This window comes from Eufriesea mexicana, unplaced genomic scaffold (genome assembly GCF_001483705.2).
Source record: "Eufriesea mexicana isolate 0111107269 unplaced genomic scaffold, ASM148370v2 scaffold2646, whole genome shotgun sequence".
Taxonomy (NCBI): domain Eukaryota; kingdom Metazoa; phylum Arthropoda; class Insecta; order Hymenoptera; family Apidae; genus Eufriesea; species Eufriesea mexicana.
In genome coordinates, this window is record NW_016910740.1 from 852036 (window position 1) to 873133 (window position 21098).

At 30.1% G+C, this 21098-nt stretch overlaps 1 protein-coding gene across 1 annotated transcript in view; it reads right to left on the reverse strand.

The window, feature by feature from the left end:
- Window positions 1-21098, reverse strand: part of Gcn2 (eukaryotic translation initiation factor 2 alpha kinase Gcn2) — a 70294-nt gene that overhangs the window by 17951 nt on the left and 31245 nt on the right. Inside the window, exon 3 of the mRNA XM_017904088.1 lies at window positions 4752-5013. Within this exon, the coding sequence (XP_017759577.1) occupies window positions 4752-5013 (262 nt within the window). The remainder of the gene's footprint in view (window positions 1-4751; window positions 5014-21098) is intronic.

The window sequence follows — 21098 nt, forward strand, 5'->3', positions numbered from 1 at the left end:
CCCCCCCGCATCTGACATCCTTCTATTATAAAAAATAAGCGATATATTTAGAATACTCAAGTTAGAGGGGGCATACTGTATACAATAGTGTTTGTTTCAGTGTCTGCTACTATCCCCACCTATTCTTGGAAATGGGACCTTGGAATGACCTTCAACCGTGCCGACTGAGATAAATTATTAGATGAAATTTATTACTGATTTTTATTAATTATTTCGGGTATTTACATTCATCCCTTTCTCTTCTTTCAACAGAATTTGAAGAAGTTACTTCTATATAATTGTTCCAATTATGGATGCTAAAGTAGGTACTACTTTAGTTTTGTACGATTTATAATTAATATTTTATATATTTTAGGTGAGAATAAATTTTGGAAATTTTAAAGAATAATTTATGAAAAAATGTTTTACACTTTTTTAATGTCTTCCATATACAATTATAATATAATAAAACATACCATATTTTTTAAAAGTTAACTAAATATTAAAAGTTTAGTTTGACTTTTTATATATTTTAGTTGAAAAGACACGTGTAAGATAGCCAAATTTTTTTTTATGATACGAAGTTAAATCTCACTTTATTTACATAAAATATTAATTAATTGCAAAAGAATTGCCGATGTATTTATTATTTATAGGAAATTGTCTAACATGGCTAAAAAATTTCAATAAATATGTAAATAAACAAAGTTAAGTACTATGCCATTCAAATATAAACCTACTAACTAGGAAAAGACAAATTAATCTATTACTCTATCTTTTAATGGTAAAGTAAGATATAATCAGGTGACCTAACTAAAATTAATTTGTCTTTATCCATTTTTAATTTCATTATTGAAGTACCCAATTAATAGACAAAGCGTTAAATTAAAGCAAATGGCACATATCCTCATAACCATGCTTTCTGAGCTGTTAATAACAATCCAGATATTTCTTCTCTTAAATTAAATATCAGTATCCCAAATCAAATTATCTATCACACAACGTATGTATTATTTTTTTAAAGAACAATATGTTCGTCAAGATGCGAATGAGAACGACACGATTTCCATTATTCATATTTGTTCATACATATCAAATTTTGTCTTTCTTCATGAATTTATTTTCTATTTAGATCATCATAATAATTATATTATGATGAATTCATAGAAATATTAATTGCGTTGTAATTGTTATGTAATTATTTTTCAGAGCAACTGCGAGCAAACCGGTTTTACGACCACTTATTCAGGATTTACTGTATTTCTGATTGCTTATCAACGATACCTGTCTGGGTTTGGTGGATGAAAATTTGCCAACAAGGCGGAATTTCTTCAGGACTCGTTTTGTCTTCCGTATCAGTTTATAGAACCATTACCCTTGACGTCTGATATGTCTTTTGGAGGTTTCCTAGGTTTATAAAAAATACAAAAATTTTAATTTTCAGAATAGGATAATTTATTTTGCGCATTTATCTTATCTTTCGCGGCAGCTGGTTACCAACCGCAACCAGGTTGGTGCTCGCTTCTTATTACTTTATCTCGTTGCCTTTCAAAATAAGTCAAACAGCATCAAGGAGTAATATATTAATGACTGCCAAACAACTTTCCCTTCTGATTTATTTGAAAATTTCAAATATCAGTATACTACCCCGTCTAATATCGTATACAATAATATTTGTTTAAAACCAGTTTAAAACATAACCAAACACCCGTATAATCAATAAGCATTCGGTTATGTTCTTCAATATTATCATAATCTATATTCTTCAATCAACAAATTTTATTTTATATAATATATTTCTTTACTTATTTTCTCACGTACAATTGTCAGTTTATATAAATCTTTAATGTCGAATTTGAGGTTAGGAGGTACTTCAGCTTTCATTCATTACTATGAAAGTAAAGTATAGATTAAATCTCATATACTACACAAAAAATTGTAAAAAAGATACTAGTTTTCAAAAAATTAATCATTTAGGTAACAAATTATACATAGAACTAAGCTTTTTGTCCACATTGCTAGGTTAAGTATAATTCTCATAACTTCCATTTCTGGACAATATATTCGCGAAGAAAGTAAATACGTAGGTTAGCACTGTCGAATAATAATCCCTTTGCGTCTGTTTTATTAATTAATAGTTTTTTTCGTAGTATACCTATGCTGTTGGACAATCGCATAATTCTAAGGGACTTATAACAAAAATACTCGTCGATGTGACGTAGTGTGCACGTGATATAGTCACAACTTTAAAAATCGCGTTATTTCCTTGATAATGGGAACGAAAATGGGAGAGACATATATAATTAGTGTATTTTCGCTTGAACTGCGGTGATATATGTATAGTAGTACCGCATTAGCTGACCATGCTTGAAGACTATATCTGACCAGTTATCATGGATAGTGTTCTAGAAAATTTCAATTTCTTTCTTATTGTTGAAAAGATAAGTTCAGTTATACACAAAAATCAATCTAGGATATAAGATGCGAATAAATCGTTTATAAGACCTAAATTCCGAGAACGAATGTTTATATTAGAAAAGAATTAACATTAGATAAAAATTGGGTGTCTAGGCAAACTGCGTCACGTACCCTCTTGACGCTCTCTCACGAGTCGATCAGTCGCTCTAGAAAAGTACACAAAGATAGATATACCTTCCTGTGAGTTTGTTGTATAACAATCGTATTATTATTAAAAATCGTATTATTATTTTATTAAAATATTATAAATTATACATCTCTTATAACGTAATTGTTCATTCTCACGCTTCTTTTAACAAACTGAACTTTCTTATGACATATCAACTCTGATTCATAGCAACTACACAACACCACGCATTCTAGATCTTCTACTCGCACTTCTAAAAACATATATATCTACATTCGTGCCATTACTCGACCTCACACATTGCATTCATACTAATAAAACCAAATCCACACTTCTTTGAGTAATAAAAGAATTTAAAATATATATCGTAGTTATTTTACAATTATAAACCCATAATCCCAATTAAATGCGAATACTAGTATGTTAAGTGAATAAGATTAAGTTAAGATAAGGATTAGAAAGTAAATGACAAGGAAGATCGGGAAATCTAAATAATAGTGTAAAGTCTGAGGTCTATTTCTTGGCCGAAACGCTAAAATAAAGATGTTCATTCATTGTTGTTAAATGTGAAAGAAATATAAAAACCCGACACAAAATTGTGGGCAACTTTCATTTTCGGATGAAAATTTTCAATCGTTCACTTTCATCTAATGACGCGATTAGCACAAAGAATTCCGTGATTATTTAACGCGATATTGTACAATCTTCTCGAAAAGATGTTTACAGAAGAGGTGACAGAGTGGATCTCCAGATGTGAAAAAAGAGAATTAATTCCTGAGGAAATAGTTATGTACGAAGGAAATAATTCATCATCTTCTCGAATGGAGAAAAAGGAAGTTTGTTACATAATTTAGGAAAATTGAGTAAGATCGAACTAGAAATCGAAGCGTTCGCGAAACAAATAATAGATTATTATAACAGAAAAGGAGAAAGATAATATCATTTCTGTAATGTTATTGCTGTTGTATTTTTGCTACTATTATTATATCAATTTCACCACTTGTATTTATATTAAATTATACATATTCGACTTGATATGTATACATGATTTCCACAATTGAAAATTAAACATTAATTTTTTATATTATTTCAATTCTATTGTTTCTATTTCATTTTTAGAAATTTTATCTGCTTTAGTAGTGGGAGATTGCATTATATACAATGGAACTCTGTTATGTTTGTTCGTTCTAGATACGTATCACCAGACTCATTCCAAATCAGTTCTAAGAATTATAGACAGAAACGATCATTTAACAAAGCAAAATTCCGGTCAGCTAACGCAGCATTACTGTGACTGTTATGTAACAGTATATTTTATTATATATTTTACTTCTTTTTATGTCATTAATTTTATCACTTTCTATAAAAAATATTAACCTCAATGAATCGAATTTATTTTATTTCATTTATATTCTGATTCATATTCAAACCAATCATAATTATTCATACCCATAAATTTATCAACATGTTTATTATCCATTCAACATGTTCGTTGAAGTTTATATAGATCGTTTTCCAAATGCATATTGCAAATATACGAACTAGTGTTATATTTCAGAATCAAACGAAATAGAGCAGAAACACCTAACTTTAAATTGTTTATTTTATTACTGACAAATAACAATAACGATTAATATATAAAAAGTTATGAAAATTATGTTACAAGCAAAATATTGTATCAGTCGTAAAATCTAATTAACTTTAATATTAAAGTACTAAGATATTAAAGAGAAATGTGTGTTATCACGTTTCAAAATTCACTAATAAAGAAATGGGATAACCAAACAGACTTAAAAAAAAAGAAAAAGAAAAGAATTAATAACTCACAAAGATTTACAATTGTATAACAGGGAGTACAACAATTTAGAAAGTCCTTGATTCTATAATAGAAAAAATACAAAAATTACAAAAATTACAAAATTTTTACTTGTTTTATCATAAACTGATGAAAGGTCTTAGATGAAAGGTTTATTACCTAAAATTATATTTTTTAATAAGACTGGCAGGTCAAACATCCTGGATATGTAGTAGTTTATTTATGTTCACTGATTCATATAATTCAGTTATTATGCTTTGTATAATTTTTTTTTCTTTTAGCATAGATAGTGATCTAATTTCCATTTATTCATTTTATTATAATATGTTTTATATAATATACGTGTCTAACCTGTCTTTCTTTATCTTCTTTTAATTGTTTTTCCAACATTTCATATTCGATTTTTTCTTGGCGTCGTGAAACCATTTCTTCATAGAAGCTACTATAGCTTGGTTTATTGTTCTCGTGCAAATATTTTTGAACATGCTGTGCTAATTCAAAAATCATTACTTCTCCCTGCAATCGTTTCGTTAATTCCACTAATTCGGCATATAATTCTGCAACTTGTTGATGAGATAAGCCTCTGCTATTTTTTAACTTTATATTCGGTTTTCTGCAAGTTATTGAATAAAAAACATAAAAGATATTTTCGCAGTAAATATCATACAACTCGATGAAGCTGTACGATTTATATAAGTCTATTATGTACCCATGATCAGTTAAATTTCGCTAAAATCTATTTGAACCTTCAATTCGAATAATCCACCTTCGTTATTACGTTTTCTGCGATTATCCTCGTCAACTTCGCAGAAACATATAGAAAAAAAGCCATTGGCTTCAATTTTAAACAATATGTTTTCAATACAATTTCGAACTAAAAGTTCCAACTAAAAAATTTTAAGTTTCAGTTAACAGAAAGCTGAATTAAAAATAATTATTTTAACTTAACTTGCAGTTACAGTATATTTTATTGAAAATTAATATTTTACATAAAAATATAAAATAAACGTAGCAACAGAATAGCTGCTGTTGCAAAGAAATATACGCAAATTAACATTATCCAAAAAAAGAAAAAGAAATTGCAGTTCAAAATATAATATGATATAATATTAAACACAATTCGATGTATATTTATCTGTTATTACCATCTCTTGTTTGATTTGTATCAACAGAATACATCTTATGTCGAGAAAATGATATCGGTAATGCAAGAAGTATAGACGTAATAATGATAATAAGAATATATACATATACAATACACTGTGACGAGTGAAACTGAATACACAGTAAAAATTATCCATAAAGATATTGTATCAGTGTAAAATAATTGAAGTCAATATTGTCAATTACTTGCTTTTTATCATAGTACATATAAAGAATTTTCAAAATTATTAAAATGTATTTCTCCTTGCCTGTAAAAATACAAACTCGTGGACCACAATTTCATACTTTTAGAAAAAAGATTTCTTTTAAATGCAACATAGTTTGTACAATAGGTAAAGATAATACATACATATATTTTTTAGCTACTACAACTCAAGTTTAAGGGATGAAATCCGGTTCCAAAGATCGTTTCCTAAAATGTGAACTCGAGAATTGAAAGAAGACAAAGAGCTTCTAATATTTTTTGAACACAATAAAAAAAAATATTTTTATCCTTAATGAAAACATTTTTATTTAATGTTATTCTACAGGGTGTTTCAAAATATGTGGACTTAATTTCAGGGAAGTATACAAAACTCAAAAGGAAGAAAAAGGTTCATATAGGGTGTCCCAAAATTCACGCAAGATTTGAATATTGCGCTATTTGTGTGGTAAAGTGCTGCCAACGAAAAAAAGAAAAAGAAGAAAAATACAGCTGACAGTTTAGGATTAAGAAAAATGGAGTGCTACATGAAAGACCAACATATCTTCATTGTTCAGCAATAGTTACAATTTTTCATTAAAAACCTGTGTTTTCTATCAAAATTACTTCTCGTGTGAATTTTGAGTCACCCTGTGTAAGCATATGACCCAAATGTCCTTGTTTTGTAGCTACAGCCGTTTTTGTTTTTCAATAAATCATATGACTCTACTATTTCCTTCAATTATTTACAAGCAACGTTTCTTATTTTACGTACGATTATAGGTTATGTAAACATTATGTAGTAATTTGCTTGAATTTATTCAGTACGCTCTCTTCGTGACAACAGCACTCGTGAAAAGACAGTTATATTTACATTTGTATTGATACGTAAGAATGGAAATTTATTCAAATGCCGACATGGCAGACATGCATTTAATGCATGATGTTGCTGAATGCAACATTGTTTTAGCAAGACGTTTGTATTGAAGAACAGAACCTTTCCCTGATAGGCGTTTACCAGACAGAAAAACTTTCGAAAGACAAGATGAACGACTTTGGGATACTGGTTTATTTGGAAAACGTTCTCAGAATGATGGTAGATGCATAAACAGTAGATCAGTGGCTTCCTATAATCCTATGATAAGATGTTCAGAGGTATGCATTCAAGTCGAAGGTGCCCATTTCGAACAATTTTTATGAAATAGAAAAGTCTAATTCAAAAACGGTTGTAATTTGGAAACAAGGTCATATCGGTCATATGTTTACATGAACATTTTTCCTTATTTTTGGGTACCGAATTCATCCCTCGACTCGTGCCCGCATATTTTATAATATATTGTTATAATTGCGTATAACAATTATACAGGCTGTCTCATTTAAATCGACTCGGTTGAATATCTTTGAAATTACAGACAATATTAGAAAATGTTTGACAAGGAGATTACAAAGTCTTCGGATCACCGATTTAGTTCAAATTTTATAGGCTGGTAAATTTAGTTCACCTGATGGTGAAGGTATATGATTATAAGTGTCGCTACTCAATAACTTTTAAGACATTTGCAATTGAAATCTTATCATTTAATTCAATGTTTAATTCAGTTCTGTTCGGAATCATTCCAATTATAATAATGATTGCAGTCTCCTTGTGAGATAAAAGTTGGATAACATCAGGGGACATGTAATTTGATATATGTATATGATTTTTCTAGGTAACATATAAGAAAGTATGAAAGTCAATTTTATCTTTTTAGATGGAATCGTATATTTTTAAAAATATATATATGTCTATAAAATTAATAAATAATAAATAAACATACAAATAAACAAATAATAAATAGCGGTATATCAGCAATCGCAGTAAGGAAGTCCAATTCTCTTGAACCTTTGTAGAAACAGAAGTTCGATTTGTAATCCACGGATTTCTTCGAATTCTTAAATTCTTAATCATAAGATAATACTATTGTATACCAACCAAACAAGGTGACACGATATATATAATTATACCGTCATTGAGCCTCACGAGCAGTGTTGGAATATCGGGTGTTAAATTGTGACGTCATTGACTTCTGACCACATGACGAGATTTAGGCTTGGCTTGAACTTAAAGTTCAACCCTTTGACTATGGTAGACTTTGAAACGCACCAACTGTACCATACGGTAGGAGTCTATTTACGATGTACACCGAGAACGGTCTAATCAAATAATAATCAAAACACTATATTCCACTACATTAAAATAACATTATTTATTTCTTCGTATTCTGCATTAAATGTGTTACTGTGTTATTGTACATACTCAAAATTTAACAGCAAAAGAAACTTTTAAGCGCCTTCAGGTGCACACAGTATCACAAGCGTAAGATTTCTAAGCGCCTTTAGGCAGTAGTCAATTCTTCACTTCTTCACTTCACAGTAGTTAAAGGGTTAAACTTAATACCTGGGTACTTGATCGCTTGTACTATTTTTAGCAATTTTCTTTTGCAATGAAACTTGGAACCACTACGTTATGCCACACTCCTTGAAGTATGTGGATGCCTGTGTCTCTATCTACCAGTGTCTGCAACCCACTTGGTAATTCTGTGGAGAGAATGAGATCGTCTGCGAAGGGAGCTATACTGACATGTTCACTTCTCAGTCTGTAGCCAATATCGGGTGACAGTTTCTTCAGCAACTGGTGTATTACCATGTCGAAGATAATTGACGATGGTGGGTCACCTTGTTTTACACTCCTCGTAGATAGAATCGCACACGACTTCGTCATTTTTCCACAGTTTCTTCCTTACTTGATGAATTCTGTTGAGCAATCCAGAGTGTGCATTACAGAGGATAACGCCTCATGCGACACTGGCTGTGAGTTACCAGGTCTAACTGTACCAAGTATAGATTTCTAAACCTATTGTGGTGGTAATTTAGGATCACGCTCAGCAGTAAGATATCCCTACATCTGTCAGTGTCTCTGAAGGCACGTTACCTTCGATTAATTTGCATTATTATTGGTGTTCTTGTGGCAAGTATTTTATAGAGACATCTCGTTATCGTGAATCTCGTAGTCAGAGACAGAACTTCATGAAATGAGATCCAGAATTCTTGCTAAGATCACAGGTGAGATGATCCTCAGTTGAGATACTGTAAATCCATCAGTCAGCTGCGGTACTAACAATGAGTGGCAACTTTGTCTTTCCGATTTGTGTATCGAACTTGTATCAGCGTCTATATTTTTCGATAGATGGAATTTTCGACCATGGTAATTGAATCCGATGATGTCCGCATTACTTCCTCCCAGAAGAGTATTATTATTGGTTGTCTAGTTTTAGTTACTCCTTCCAAGATATTCAGAATGCATCCTTTCCTGTTCTTGTGCCATTGGAGCTGAGTAAGTCATGGCGTAGTTGTGTAAAGTTAAGAGTTAAGGGAGTCATAGTTACTCCTGTCGTTTATCGCACTTTTTTTTAATTTCTTCACGTTGAGCATCTGCGCGGGTCATAATAGAAATTACGTATAAAAGTATGTGTTTAAATATCTTGAAAATAAATTGAAGCCAAACTGCTACAAAATTTAGAATTTTGGATCAACACCATTTTCAATAGCTTCATATGGTTACGATATAATATACTCTGCACCTTTTAATCAGATGGAGTACGTATTAAACAAAAATGAGGGAAAGAATAAGGCAATATAATATTTAGATAAAACTGACTTGAAAAATATTGTAGAAAAAATAAACGATAATGAAATTGTAACAAATAATTTAATTATATCAATGGTTAAGTAAAAGGCATTATTAATACAAAAGAATTCCGACTAAATATTAATTAGTATAACATTGAATACATTATAGAAATGTGTAATTGAATTATTTTTTTTTCTAATATTTTTGAGGTTCAGGTATAATATTTTCTATTTCGTTAAAAAATTACTGGATTCAAATAAAATGTATTTCAACTAAAAATGAAATTGTCGATTACTTAGATAAAAATAATCTCATTTCAATATTATATTAATAAAAATATTATCTATCTATAAAGAGGTAACTTTGATCAATAAACAATTCAAGTAAATAGATATATAATAATATATTTAAAAAATAAACATACTATGTCGGGAAATCGCAATTGCAAATTTTAATTTCTATAATTATTATTATATTTTCATAAAGTCTTTATCAACATTATATTATTGGACTGATAAGATTCTATCTATATTCTACAATAAAGCCAAATGCAACATAAATTGAATCATTTAGAATTTAATTTGGAAAATTAACCTAATTAAAAAAAATATTGGGACTCTTTCAACACTTTCTCAACTATAATATTTTGTATAAAAAAATAATAATAACGAAAGCTAGAAGATTTGAAGTTTTAATTATAGCATAATACATTCGAACCTATTGTATGTCGAGTCAATAATAAATGTGCGATAGAAATATCGTATTATATCCATTTCACTCAATTTTACTATATATATTTATTTTACCTATCAAATTATAACATTGATATATCAATATTTCTACTTTAAAGAATTTTGACATACAATGTGAATTTATTCAAATTTAACTGAGCATGGGTATATATTCAGAAGTGGAATTTCATAAAATTTTGTAACTCTGTTATAGTAATTTACATAATATTACATAATATCTTCTTAAATCTTTAACAAATCGTGTTTTATGAAATTTCGAAATTAATAATCTTCTTTTCTTAGATGTGACACATGTAAAGCATAACATAATTTTCACATATCATGTTAGTAAAAATTAAAAAATAACTAGTATATATTTAAATTTATTATATTTAATTTCATGCATAATACCCCATATTTATAACAGAAATTGCAGAATAAATTGCATAGTATTTATTAGAATGAAATATAGCAAAAACATATTTATGCATTTATGCAGAGAGAATATTTCATTAGTTGCATAAAAATTATTCAGGATACATAACTGTTTATGGGTTAGTAAAGAAGTTATATGTTAGATCTTCTTTTTGTAAATACAATGATATAAAATATGACAACTATATAAAAGAATTACATAAATATATCACATATATATCATAATAGTTCAAGATTGGATCAAAAAACTGATACTATTATAGTTAATAATTAGTAATAATGGATTTGAAAATATATTCTATAAACTCTTAGAGACTATAATAGGTAAGATTTCATTTTCAGTAGAAATAAAAAGAAAATATGAATTGAAATATACAAAATATAGCAAATTTATTTATTATTATATTTATGTATTACTTATGTGTCTAGAACATTATTAAGTATAATTATTGCAAATAAAAATTTCATACATAAACAACAGGAAATTTTTAATTGCTTTTGTTTCTCTATTTGTTTTTAAAATAAAGAATATACTGGGAAGAAATTTTATCATGACATAATAGTTTAATTTGATTTCTTGATAATTAATTATAATGCTCAGACTTGTTATACTCAAAGCAATGTATTTTCATGTTTATACCAAGGAGCAGACTTTCATATCTTTGAAATCATTATTAGTTTATTAACTTATTATTGAAAATTTAACCTTTTAAAACTCATCAAGTTTAATACTCATTTAAATTCTAGTAAAATCCAAATGTTATCTAATAGTCATTTCATTTTATTTTTTACTACAAATTAAACAGAGCCTTAATACTTTTTTCATAAAATAAAAAAATCCTTTATTTCCTTAAACTCAAATGATAACTAATGCACAGAAAACAAAACTTTTTTTACAAATTTTTAATATTACTTACTAAAATACCTATAGTTAATACTTAAACATTATTTTACATTTTATTGTTTCAGAAATTTCCATTACTTTATATAACACTCAATTTATTTGCATGTTTAAAAACTTAAAAGATTTATATTATTACATAATATGTAGAAATAGAAAACATATGTTTTGTATATTTATAACTATATATATATATGTGCTATAATTAGAAGATGCAATTAAAGTTACTCAAATTTGATTAATTCTGTAGGAATATTAGGTTACAGTTAAATATTTCCCTAATAAATGGAACAGTGTACAATACATATATGTAATAATAAAATAATAAAAGCACTAATTGCTGATTTTATAAAATTTCTCTTGCTTTTATTCTCAATTCTTAACTTTTCTCTTTTAATTCTGTATATTTACACTTTTCTATCTTGACTACCTTGCACACTTATTTTTTCTACCCATATGTTCTTGTAGCATGCATCATGCTCATTCCTTTTTTTCATTCCTCTAAGTTTTTAAATCTATGTAACTATAACAAGACGGCACTAAGCGTGTACAAAATTATGGGTGATCGTGCTTTCTTCATTCATACAACAACCTGAAATATTTACTTTTTCCTTCACATATTTAATACTCTAGAGTCTAGACCAAGTATAGTTTATTCATACATCTATTACTCTAACCTAAATACTTAACACGCAGTATAAATTCTAGCATTCTCACAGTTCAGACTTTGCAATGTCCACCAAGCTATGGATTTCCTAAAAATACAGTTGAACTTAGTTAAACTTAGTTTTTGCAAAACTAAACTAAGAGCAAGGAAAGTGAAACATATTTTTCTTTTTACGGAGAAATCAGAATCTTTTCGTTTTTTTTCTGAGAAATTAGAATATTCATACTTAAATATTATTGCTCGCAGCATGGCATGGTATGATCTGATTAAATTTTTTTGTAAATATGCTTTCTTGCTAGACCAACCTCTAATAAAAAAAGTTCATGCACAAGCCACCATTCATGATTTATTCTCTTAGGAAGGAATTATATATATAGTGTTATCATCTTCTCTATGTAATAAAACTGGGTACAAAACTCTGATTTAAAACTTAGCTCTGGCACGTAACGATTGTATCCAAATTACTATTACTATTACTATGAAACAGTTCTGAAATAGAAGACTTTTGTTTTCACGAAAAATTTTCTTTATGGAAAAGATTATATAGCTTACACTAACTTAAAATGTTAATTTAACATTCTTATATATTCTCTTCTGGCACAATTCTATAAATCTTCTGTGGCTAAAGTCGTAATCTTAAAACAATTGGAAATGGTAATAAAGTTATCATAGTGAAGATGTGATATAAAATTTAAGAAGCTCAGGGAGTATTCCAGGATAAATTGAACTCTTTAAGTCAATTTTTGAAAATTTTTGTTGACAAAAGGTAAATCTTTTTCCACTCAATTTAAATATATATCTTTAGCTCTATATTTCTGGAGTTTTTATAATTAATAACAATAACATAAAAACAAAAATATTAAAAATTATAAGAATTAAGATTAAAAAAGCATTTTATTCAGTATAAATGTGACTACAGTTAGAACTAGAATAATTCTAAAATATTAAAAATTAAAAGTTTGGTAGTACTTAAAAGTCAAATAATCTTTTTTTTTCTCATATTTAGCAAAAAGTCAGTAAAAACATCGGATTTTGAAAATCCTAGTCCGTTCGATAATGGCAGATATGTTGAAGATTCACTCTGAACTTGAATATTTTTGATATCAATTGATTAATTAGAACTTGAAATCTTTTAGAGAAATGTGGTTTTGAGAAAATCACATTTAAAGTTTTTGGTACAAATTTGTTTACTTACACTTAAATTTTTAGTCTGCTACCCAAGAACATATAACATGAATTTATAAGCTACATTTTATATTTACGACTTTAATAGCAAATTCACTAGTCTGTGTAAAAGGCAGATCTTCTAAACATTTTTCTAAACGTACAATATCCGAATGTTTTTGAGATAATAACACAGTTTTGCAAATTTAGCAATATCCGTTGGTAAAAATATTGACGAAAGCACGTACTTTTAAGAAACGAAATAAAAAAGAAATCGATTTTTTTTTAAATTTTGAGTGGAAATACTCCTTAAGATTTACCATTTGGTGTAAATATAAAAATGTAGTAAACTATTTCAAAAGTCAATATTCCTATTTTAAAAGGGAAAACGATTACAGTTTATTACCGTACCAAGATAACTGTTACCGACGGAGATAACATTGTAATATACACCAATCCCCGCTTTAGCGCCACCATTTCTCCCCACTTTAGTAATCGAGGCTAGCCCTGTCAATTCTTGGAAATGGAATAAACTTCATACGTGCCGACTGAGGTAAATTGTCATGCAAAACTTGACACCGATCTTTTTTTATTGTTTCGGTTATTCGCATTCATCTCTTCTCCTTCCATCAACTGACTTCTAGGAAGTTACAATCCCACATAACCGTCCGGATTCGATCGCTAAAGTGAAGTATACTGTAAATATGTCTGGAGTTAATATCACATACGAACATAATTAATAATATTGAAGTATTTTACTATAAACTACTAAAATTTATATACAGTGCTGGATAAAAGTATTGGCACAGTATGGTCGTTGTGGTACAAGTGCTTATAACTACTAAACAAATTCATTTGAAGGAAAAACTTTTTGACATATTCATTTACTATCTATTCTAGTTTTATTACATAGTACAAGCAATAATATAAATACGTTGATTCACGAAACAATAACAAAAATGTATTTATCGAACATTTTATGGGTAGACAAAAGTATGGGCACATTCGAATAAAAATGTTTAAAAATGACTTGAAATTAAATATTAATATTTAGTTGGCCCTCCTTTCCTTTTAAGGACTTCCTTTAATCGTTTAGGCATTGAATCAACTAACTTTTCTGTAAAATCCGGCTCGATTTTATTCAATTCTTGTAAAAGAACATTCTTCGAGTCTGCTTTGCTTGTTATACGATGTTTTCGAATTCTTTTTTCCAATACATTCCAGACATGTTCGATGGGATTCATGTCTGGACTCTGGGGTGTTGTATTTAGGGAATGAGAAGCATTATAAATGATCCAATGGCGTATGATGTAAGCGGTGTGCTTTGAAACGCGGGCTCGTTGGAAATAGAAATTCCGCGGAAGATTTAATTTTTCTGCACTTTTGAATAAATTTTGTTTTAATATATTTAAATATGTATATTTGTCAATAATATCATCTACAAAAATTAATTTGCCAACCCCAGATGCTGTCATAGAACCCCACACCATAACTCCACCACCTCGATATTTTACATTCGATTGTAAATTTCGTACATCTAATTCAGTATTTGACTTTCTTCAAACTAATATTCTAATCATCGGATTTAAATATGTTAAATTTATTTTCATCTGAAAGCAGTATGTTGCTCCAAAATGTTGAGGCCTTCGTTATAAATTCTTTGGCAAATTCAACTCTCATATTTCGATTTTTTCCCGATATGTATGGCCTTCTTCGCGCAATACACGCAGAATATCTATCAGTTTTTAATACCCTTCGTGCAGTTTTCGAACTTACTTCTTTTTGACACTTTTTATTTAATATCATTCTGAGCTCCGAGGAGTTTAATTTAGGATTTTTCTTCACTTTGTTTACAATTTTACGTTTTTCCCTAACAGATAACTTGGGAGGACGACCACTTCGATTCGCACTGTCAAAATCTGATTGATTTATAAATCGTTTTACAATGCTTCTAATAGCAAAACGACTTTTGTTAACAATTTGCGATATTTCGCTATAAGATTTTCGCATTTTATAGAAATTTAGTATTATTTCTCTCTCTTCATTTGTCGTTTCTTTCGCTTTTCTTGACATTATTACTTTTTCTTACTTTCCCTGTTGTTAAATGACTGAAGTTTAGGATGATTGTTGTTAAAAATGACAATCGGGGTGTCACCTAACTAGATTTTAAAATGACGATCGGAAATTTTTCAAATAAATGCGTATATACTACTGTAGAGATGGTGGGGTTGTTAAATAATATAAAACTATTTATTAGACATAAAATATAATATACAATGTGCGGTGACGGTAAAGACTACGAATATAGATATCTATCAACTAAACTTTTACGACTACAAGTAATAACACGATTATAACTAACAACACGAATACAACTAACAACACAATTCTTCACAACTCTCTCTTTAATAATTCTACTACGAACTCTAACATACTACATACTGCCTACTCACGCCTTGCATCCCTATTTAAAACCATACATTCTATCCTCTTTCATACCTATTCTCTCTTTCCCAATCACACTTTCCCACGCACTCCTTGCAATCTTACCCTCAGCGGGTCACGTAGCCCAAACACTCAAATGCATTCCGAGAGACACTCTTCACTTTCATCCGATGCATTCATAAACATCCCGTCCACACGATCCTAACGCACGGTCATTCGTCCTTTCGCACGCATTCTAGATAACATGCTCGACCCACTCATCCTGCGATATCACACTACATTTAGCATCGTGTGCCAATACTTTTGTCCATCTATAAAATGTTCAATAAATGCATTTTTGTTATTGTTTCGTGAATCAATGTATTTATATTATTGCTTTTACTGTGTAATAAACTAGAATAGATAACAAATGAATATGTCAAAAAGTTTTTCCTTCAAATCAATTAGTTTAATAATTATAAGCACTTGTACCGCAACAACCATGCTGCGCCAATACTTTTGTCAAACCATACACATTCCCAATGGATAGCAAGTTGTGGGAGTCGGTGGAGTGGGAGTAGTAACTGTAAAAATATTATTTTCCGGAAATTAATAATTTCCGAGATACATAATATACACTTTATGCTTGCATCGGATAACAATGCGTCTCATTCTTTTTTTCTCCTTTTATCAGACAAATTCGCAGAAATCACTCAAGATAAACGATCATAAATAACCCTGAACTGCGGACGCTAGAACGAATATCACAGTAACTACTATTCATTTACCAAGTAAATGGATCAAATTGAATGATATGGTGATTACATTTTTTTATTTAAATAACAGAATATCAAACGGCACAAACATACTTAGATGGTGGCACTGGGTCCGTCCGAACCCGACTTTAGATATAAATATTTCAAATCATTTTCAAATTATTTTCAGGTATTTTAAAATATTTGAAAACAATAGGATTTCTTTCTCTAAAACAATAGTAAAAGCAATGGGATCTACAAGTAGTAAAAAAAAAGAAAGTAAAAGAGAAAAATAGTTATAATAGATAGTAATAAGAAAAGAGAAAAGTGTTATTTATTACTAGGAACGACAATAAATATATTATATATGAAATGTAATAAAAATTATACATTCGAAGCTTTATTATCGAAAAAATCGACTTTAAATACTCACCGAGTATATGTGCACTGAACTATGACTTATATGAATTGACCATCAATACATGAGTATCGGTGGTACAACCGAGGAGGGGGTGATTCAATATGAAAAAACAAATTGAAAATAAAGAATATAATTTTTTCATTCGAAACCCTGTTGTTAAATGACTGAAGTTTAGGATGATTGTTGTTAAAAATGACAATCGGGGTGTCACCTAACTAGATTTTAAAATGACGATCGGAAATTTTTCAAATAAATGCGTATATACTACTGTAGAGATGGTGGGGTTGTTAAATAATATAAAACTATTTATTAGACATAAAATATAATATACAATGTGCGGTGACGGTAAAGACTACGAATATAGATATCTATCAACTAAACTTTTACGACTACAAGTAATAACACGATTATAACTAACAACACGAATACAACTAACAACACAATTCTTCACAACTCTCTCTCTAATAATTCTACTACGAACTCTAACATACTACATACTGCCTACTCACGCCTTGCATCCCTATTTAAAACCATACATTCTATCCTCTTTCATACCTATTCTCTCTTTCCCATACTGCCTACTTACGCCTTGCATCCCTATTTAAAACCATACATTCTATCCTCTTTCATACCTATTCTCTCTTTCCCAATCACACTTTCCCACGCACTCCTTGCAATCTTACCCTCAGCGGGTCACGTAGCCCAAACACTCAAATGCATTCCGAGAGACACTCTTCACTTTCATCCGATGCATTCATAAACATCCCGTCCACACGATCCTAACACACGGTCATTCGTCCTTTCGCACGCATTCTAGATAACATGCTCGACCCACTCATCCTGCGATATCACACTACATTTAGCATCGTGTGCCAATACTTTTGTCCATCTATAAAATGTCCAATAAATGCATTTTTGTTATTGTTTCGTGAATCAATGTATTTATATTATTGCTTTTACTGTGTAATAAACTAGAATAGATAACAAATGAATATGTCAAAAAGTTTTTCCTTCAAATCAATTAGTTTAATAATTATAAGCACTTGTACCGCAACAACCATGCTGCGCCAATACTTTTGTCAAACCATACACATTCCCAATGGATAGCAAGTTGTGGGAGTCGGTGGAGTGGGAGTAGTAACTGTAAAAATATTATTTTCCGGAAATTAATAATTTCCGAGATACATAATATACACTTTATGCTTGCATCGGATAACAATGCGTCTCATTCTTTTTTTCTCCTTTTATCAGACAAATTCGCAGAAATCACTCAAGATAAACGATCATAAATAACCCTGAACTGCGGACGCTAGAACGAATATCACAGTAACTACTATTCATTTACCAAGTAAATGGATCAAATTGAATGATATGGTGATTACATTTTTTTATTTAAATAACAGAATATCAAACGGCACAAACATACTTAGATGGTGGCACTGGGTCCGTCCGAACCCGACTTTAGATATAAATATTTCAAATCATTTTCAAATTATTTTCAGGTATTTTAAAATATTTGAAAACAATAGGATTTCTTTCTCTAAAACAATAGTAAAAGCAATGGGATCTACAAGTAGTAAAAAAAAAGAAAGTAAAAGAGAAAAATAGTTATAATAGATAGTAATAAGAAAAGAGAAAAGTGTTATTTATTACTAGGAACGACAATAAATATATTATATATGAAATGTAATAAAAATTATACATTCGAAGCTTTATTATCGAAAAAATCGACTTTAAATACTCACCGAGTATATGTGCACTGAACTATGACTTATATGAATTGACCATCAATACATGAGTATCGGTGGTACAACCGAGGAGGGGGTGATTCAATATGAAAAAACAAATTGAAAATAAAGAATATAATTTTTTCATTCGAAGCTTCGTCATCGAGAAAATCGACTTTCAATATCCACCGAATACACTGATATACTGATGGTCCATCCACCTTAGCCAAAGTTAAGTGCACTCGTACTCAGTGAATATTCACAGTCGATTTTCTCGAAAACGAAGCTTTGAATGAAAAAATTTTATTCTTTATTTTCGAATTGTTCTTTTATGTAGAATCACCCCATCCTCGATTGTACCACTGATACTCATGTATTGATGATCTATCCATATAAGCCATAGCTAAGTGTACGCGTACTCGGTAAATATTCAAAGTCAATTTTCTCGAAAACGAAGCTTTGAATGAAGAAATGTTATTCTTTATTTTTAATTTGTTCTTACGTGTAGAATAACCTACTCCTCGATTGTATCACCAATATTTATGTATTAATGTTTTATCCATCTAACAATAAGCCATATTTAAGTGCACGTGTACTCGTTAATATTCAAACTCGATTTTCTCAATAACGAAGCTTCGAATGAAAAAATTTAATGTTTTATTTTCAAATTATTTTTTTATATACAATAGAATCACTCCTTTCCCGGTTATACTACCTCTGCTAAGACACCCTATATATATGTAATACACATGCGATATTGTAAACGTTTCGTATCCGTGGTGAAGAATAAGTTTGACATATTTAATTGGCATAATTAGCGTAATAGCATATAGCAAAAATTGGCATATTTATTTATTTCATCTTGTGATTATATTCATAATTATTAGCTTTATATCATGATATATGGAAACAAGCAAAAATTGATATGATAGAAGCTTATGTCGGGGCCCATATAGACCAGGCGTCGCCATTCATGTGTTAAATAATATAATACGATCGAACGTACTAGCCTACTTATACAAGGTAGATCACGCAATTGTTCCAGAATGTAACTTCATTCTTGATGTATTTATGAAAAAATGACCAAGGAAAAAGAAAAATGATTTTTTAAGTAAAATGTATATTTCTCGTTACACAGATCGATTTCTCTGTTCATTTTACGTAAGAAATTATATTAGGGTATAATGACAAAAAAATGTTCTTTTGCTACTTTCCATTGTTACATTTAAAAAGCATCTAAGGGCCTACAGACATAGTGGTTTCGTACGCTTTACTTTTTTGTTAATCCATTTGCATCATGGCTCTACTTAACCGTTTGAGTGCCAAGCGGCGCGATCGCGCTTCTTCTATTTTGTGTCCAAAAGTGCCAGCGCTCTGAGCTGCGAAGCTGACAATCAGCGCGCTCGGTTGGTGAACGCGGAATATGAGAAGCGCTATCGCGCCGCTCGGCATTTTTGGACACGGAATATGACAAGCGCTATCGCGCCGCTTGGCAAATATCGATTGGGAAACAATAATGACCCGTGGCACTCAAACGGTTAAGTTGAGGCATCAGCGACGTTCACCTGACGACTAGCCCGTATCACCGCGCGCGTACCAGCACCTACTCATAATGGCAGTTAAAAGGATTTTCACGACAGAAGTAAAACTTGTTAAAAATATAATGAACCGATGTAGATGAGGTGCTCACAAAAGGGATCAACCGTGATCTGTGGCATATGAAGAATATTCAGCAACTGGTAATGGAAAAAGTCAGCTCGCGGAATATTCCGTGCTCGGTGATAGATGACAGTCCTAGCTCGCGGAATATTCCGCGCTCGGTGATAGACGACAGTCCTAGCTCGCGGAATATTCCGCGCTTGGATGCAAATGGATTAAGGGTTAACATTTTTTCGAAAATGTATCAATGACGAAGTTGCGGCCTGAAACAATTGCGTGGTCCATCTTGTACAAAGAATATAGAACATTCATAAATTGTATAATTTACAAACAATAGATTAGACATATCAATAGCGAGAGAATATAATTCATACTTTCATACACAGTGACTTAAATGAAAATTACACGAGGATGATAGCACTTAAAAAAATATTGAACATATACGTATGTTTTATTATTCATCTTGAAAATTTGAGATTATATTGTTACGAGATTTTCATATTTACTTTGTATTCGGCTAAGTAACAAGAGCGAATCGTAATTTCCGGAAAAGAGTAATTCAGTATTTTCCAGAATATTCGGGCAAAATAACAATCGGCTATTTAGTATAAAAAGGGGTGTCTTCCATCAAAGTTCAGAGGATAGAGTTGTCAACGTTCAATAGGGTTAAACTAATTCAACGACGTATTCATTGGAAATCTTCAGCAATCTAGCGATCGAACTTATAAAAGAAGAATTGTAAACGCGATCCGTAACAATATAAATATTTCTTTACATTCCATGTCGTTGAGTAAGGAAT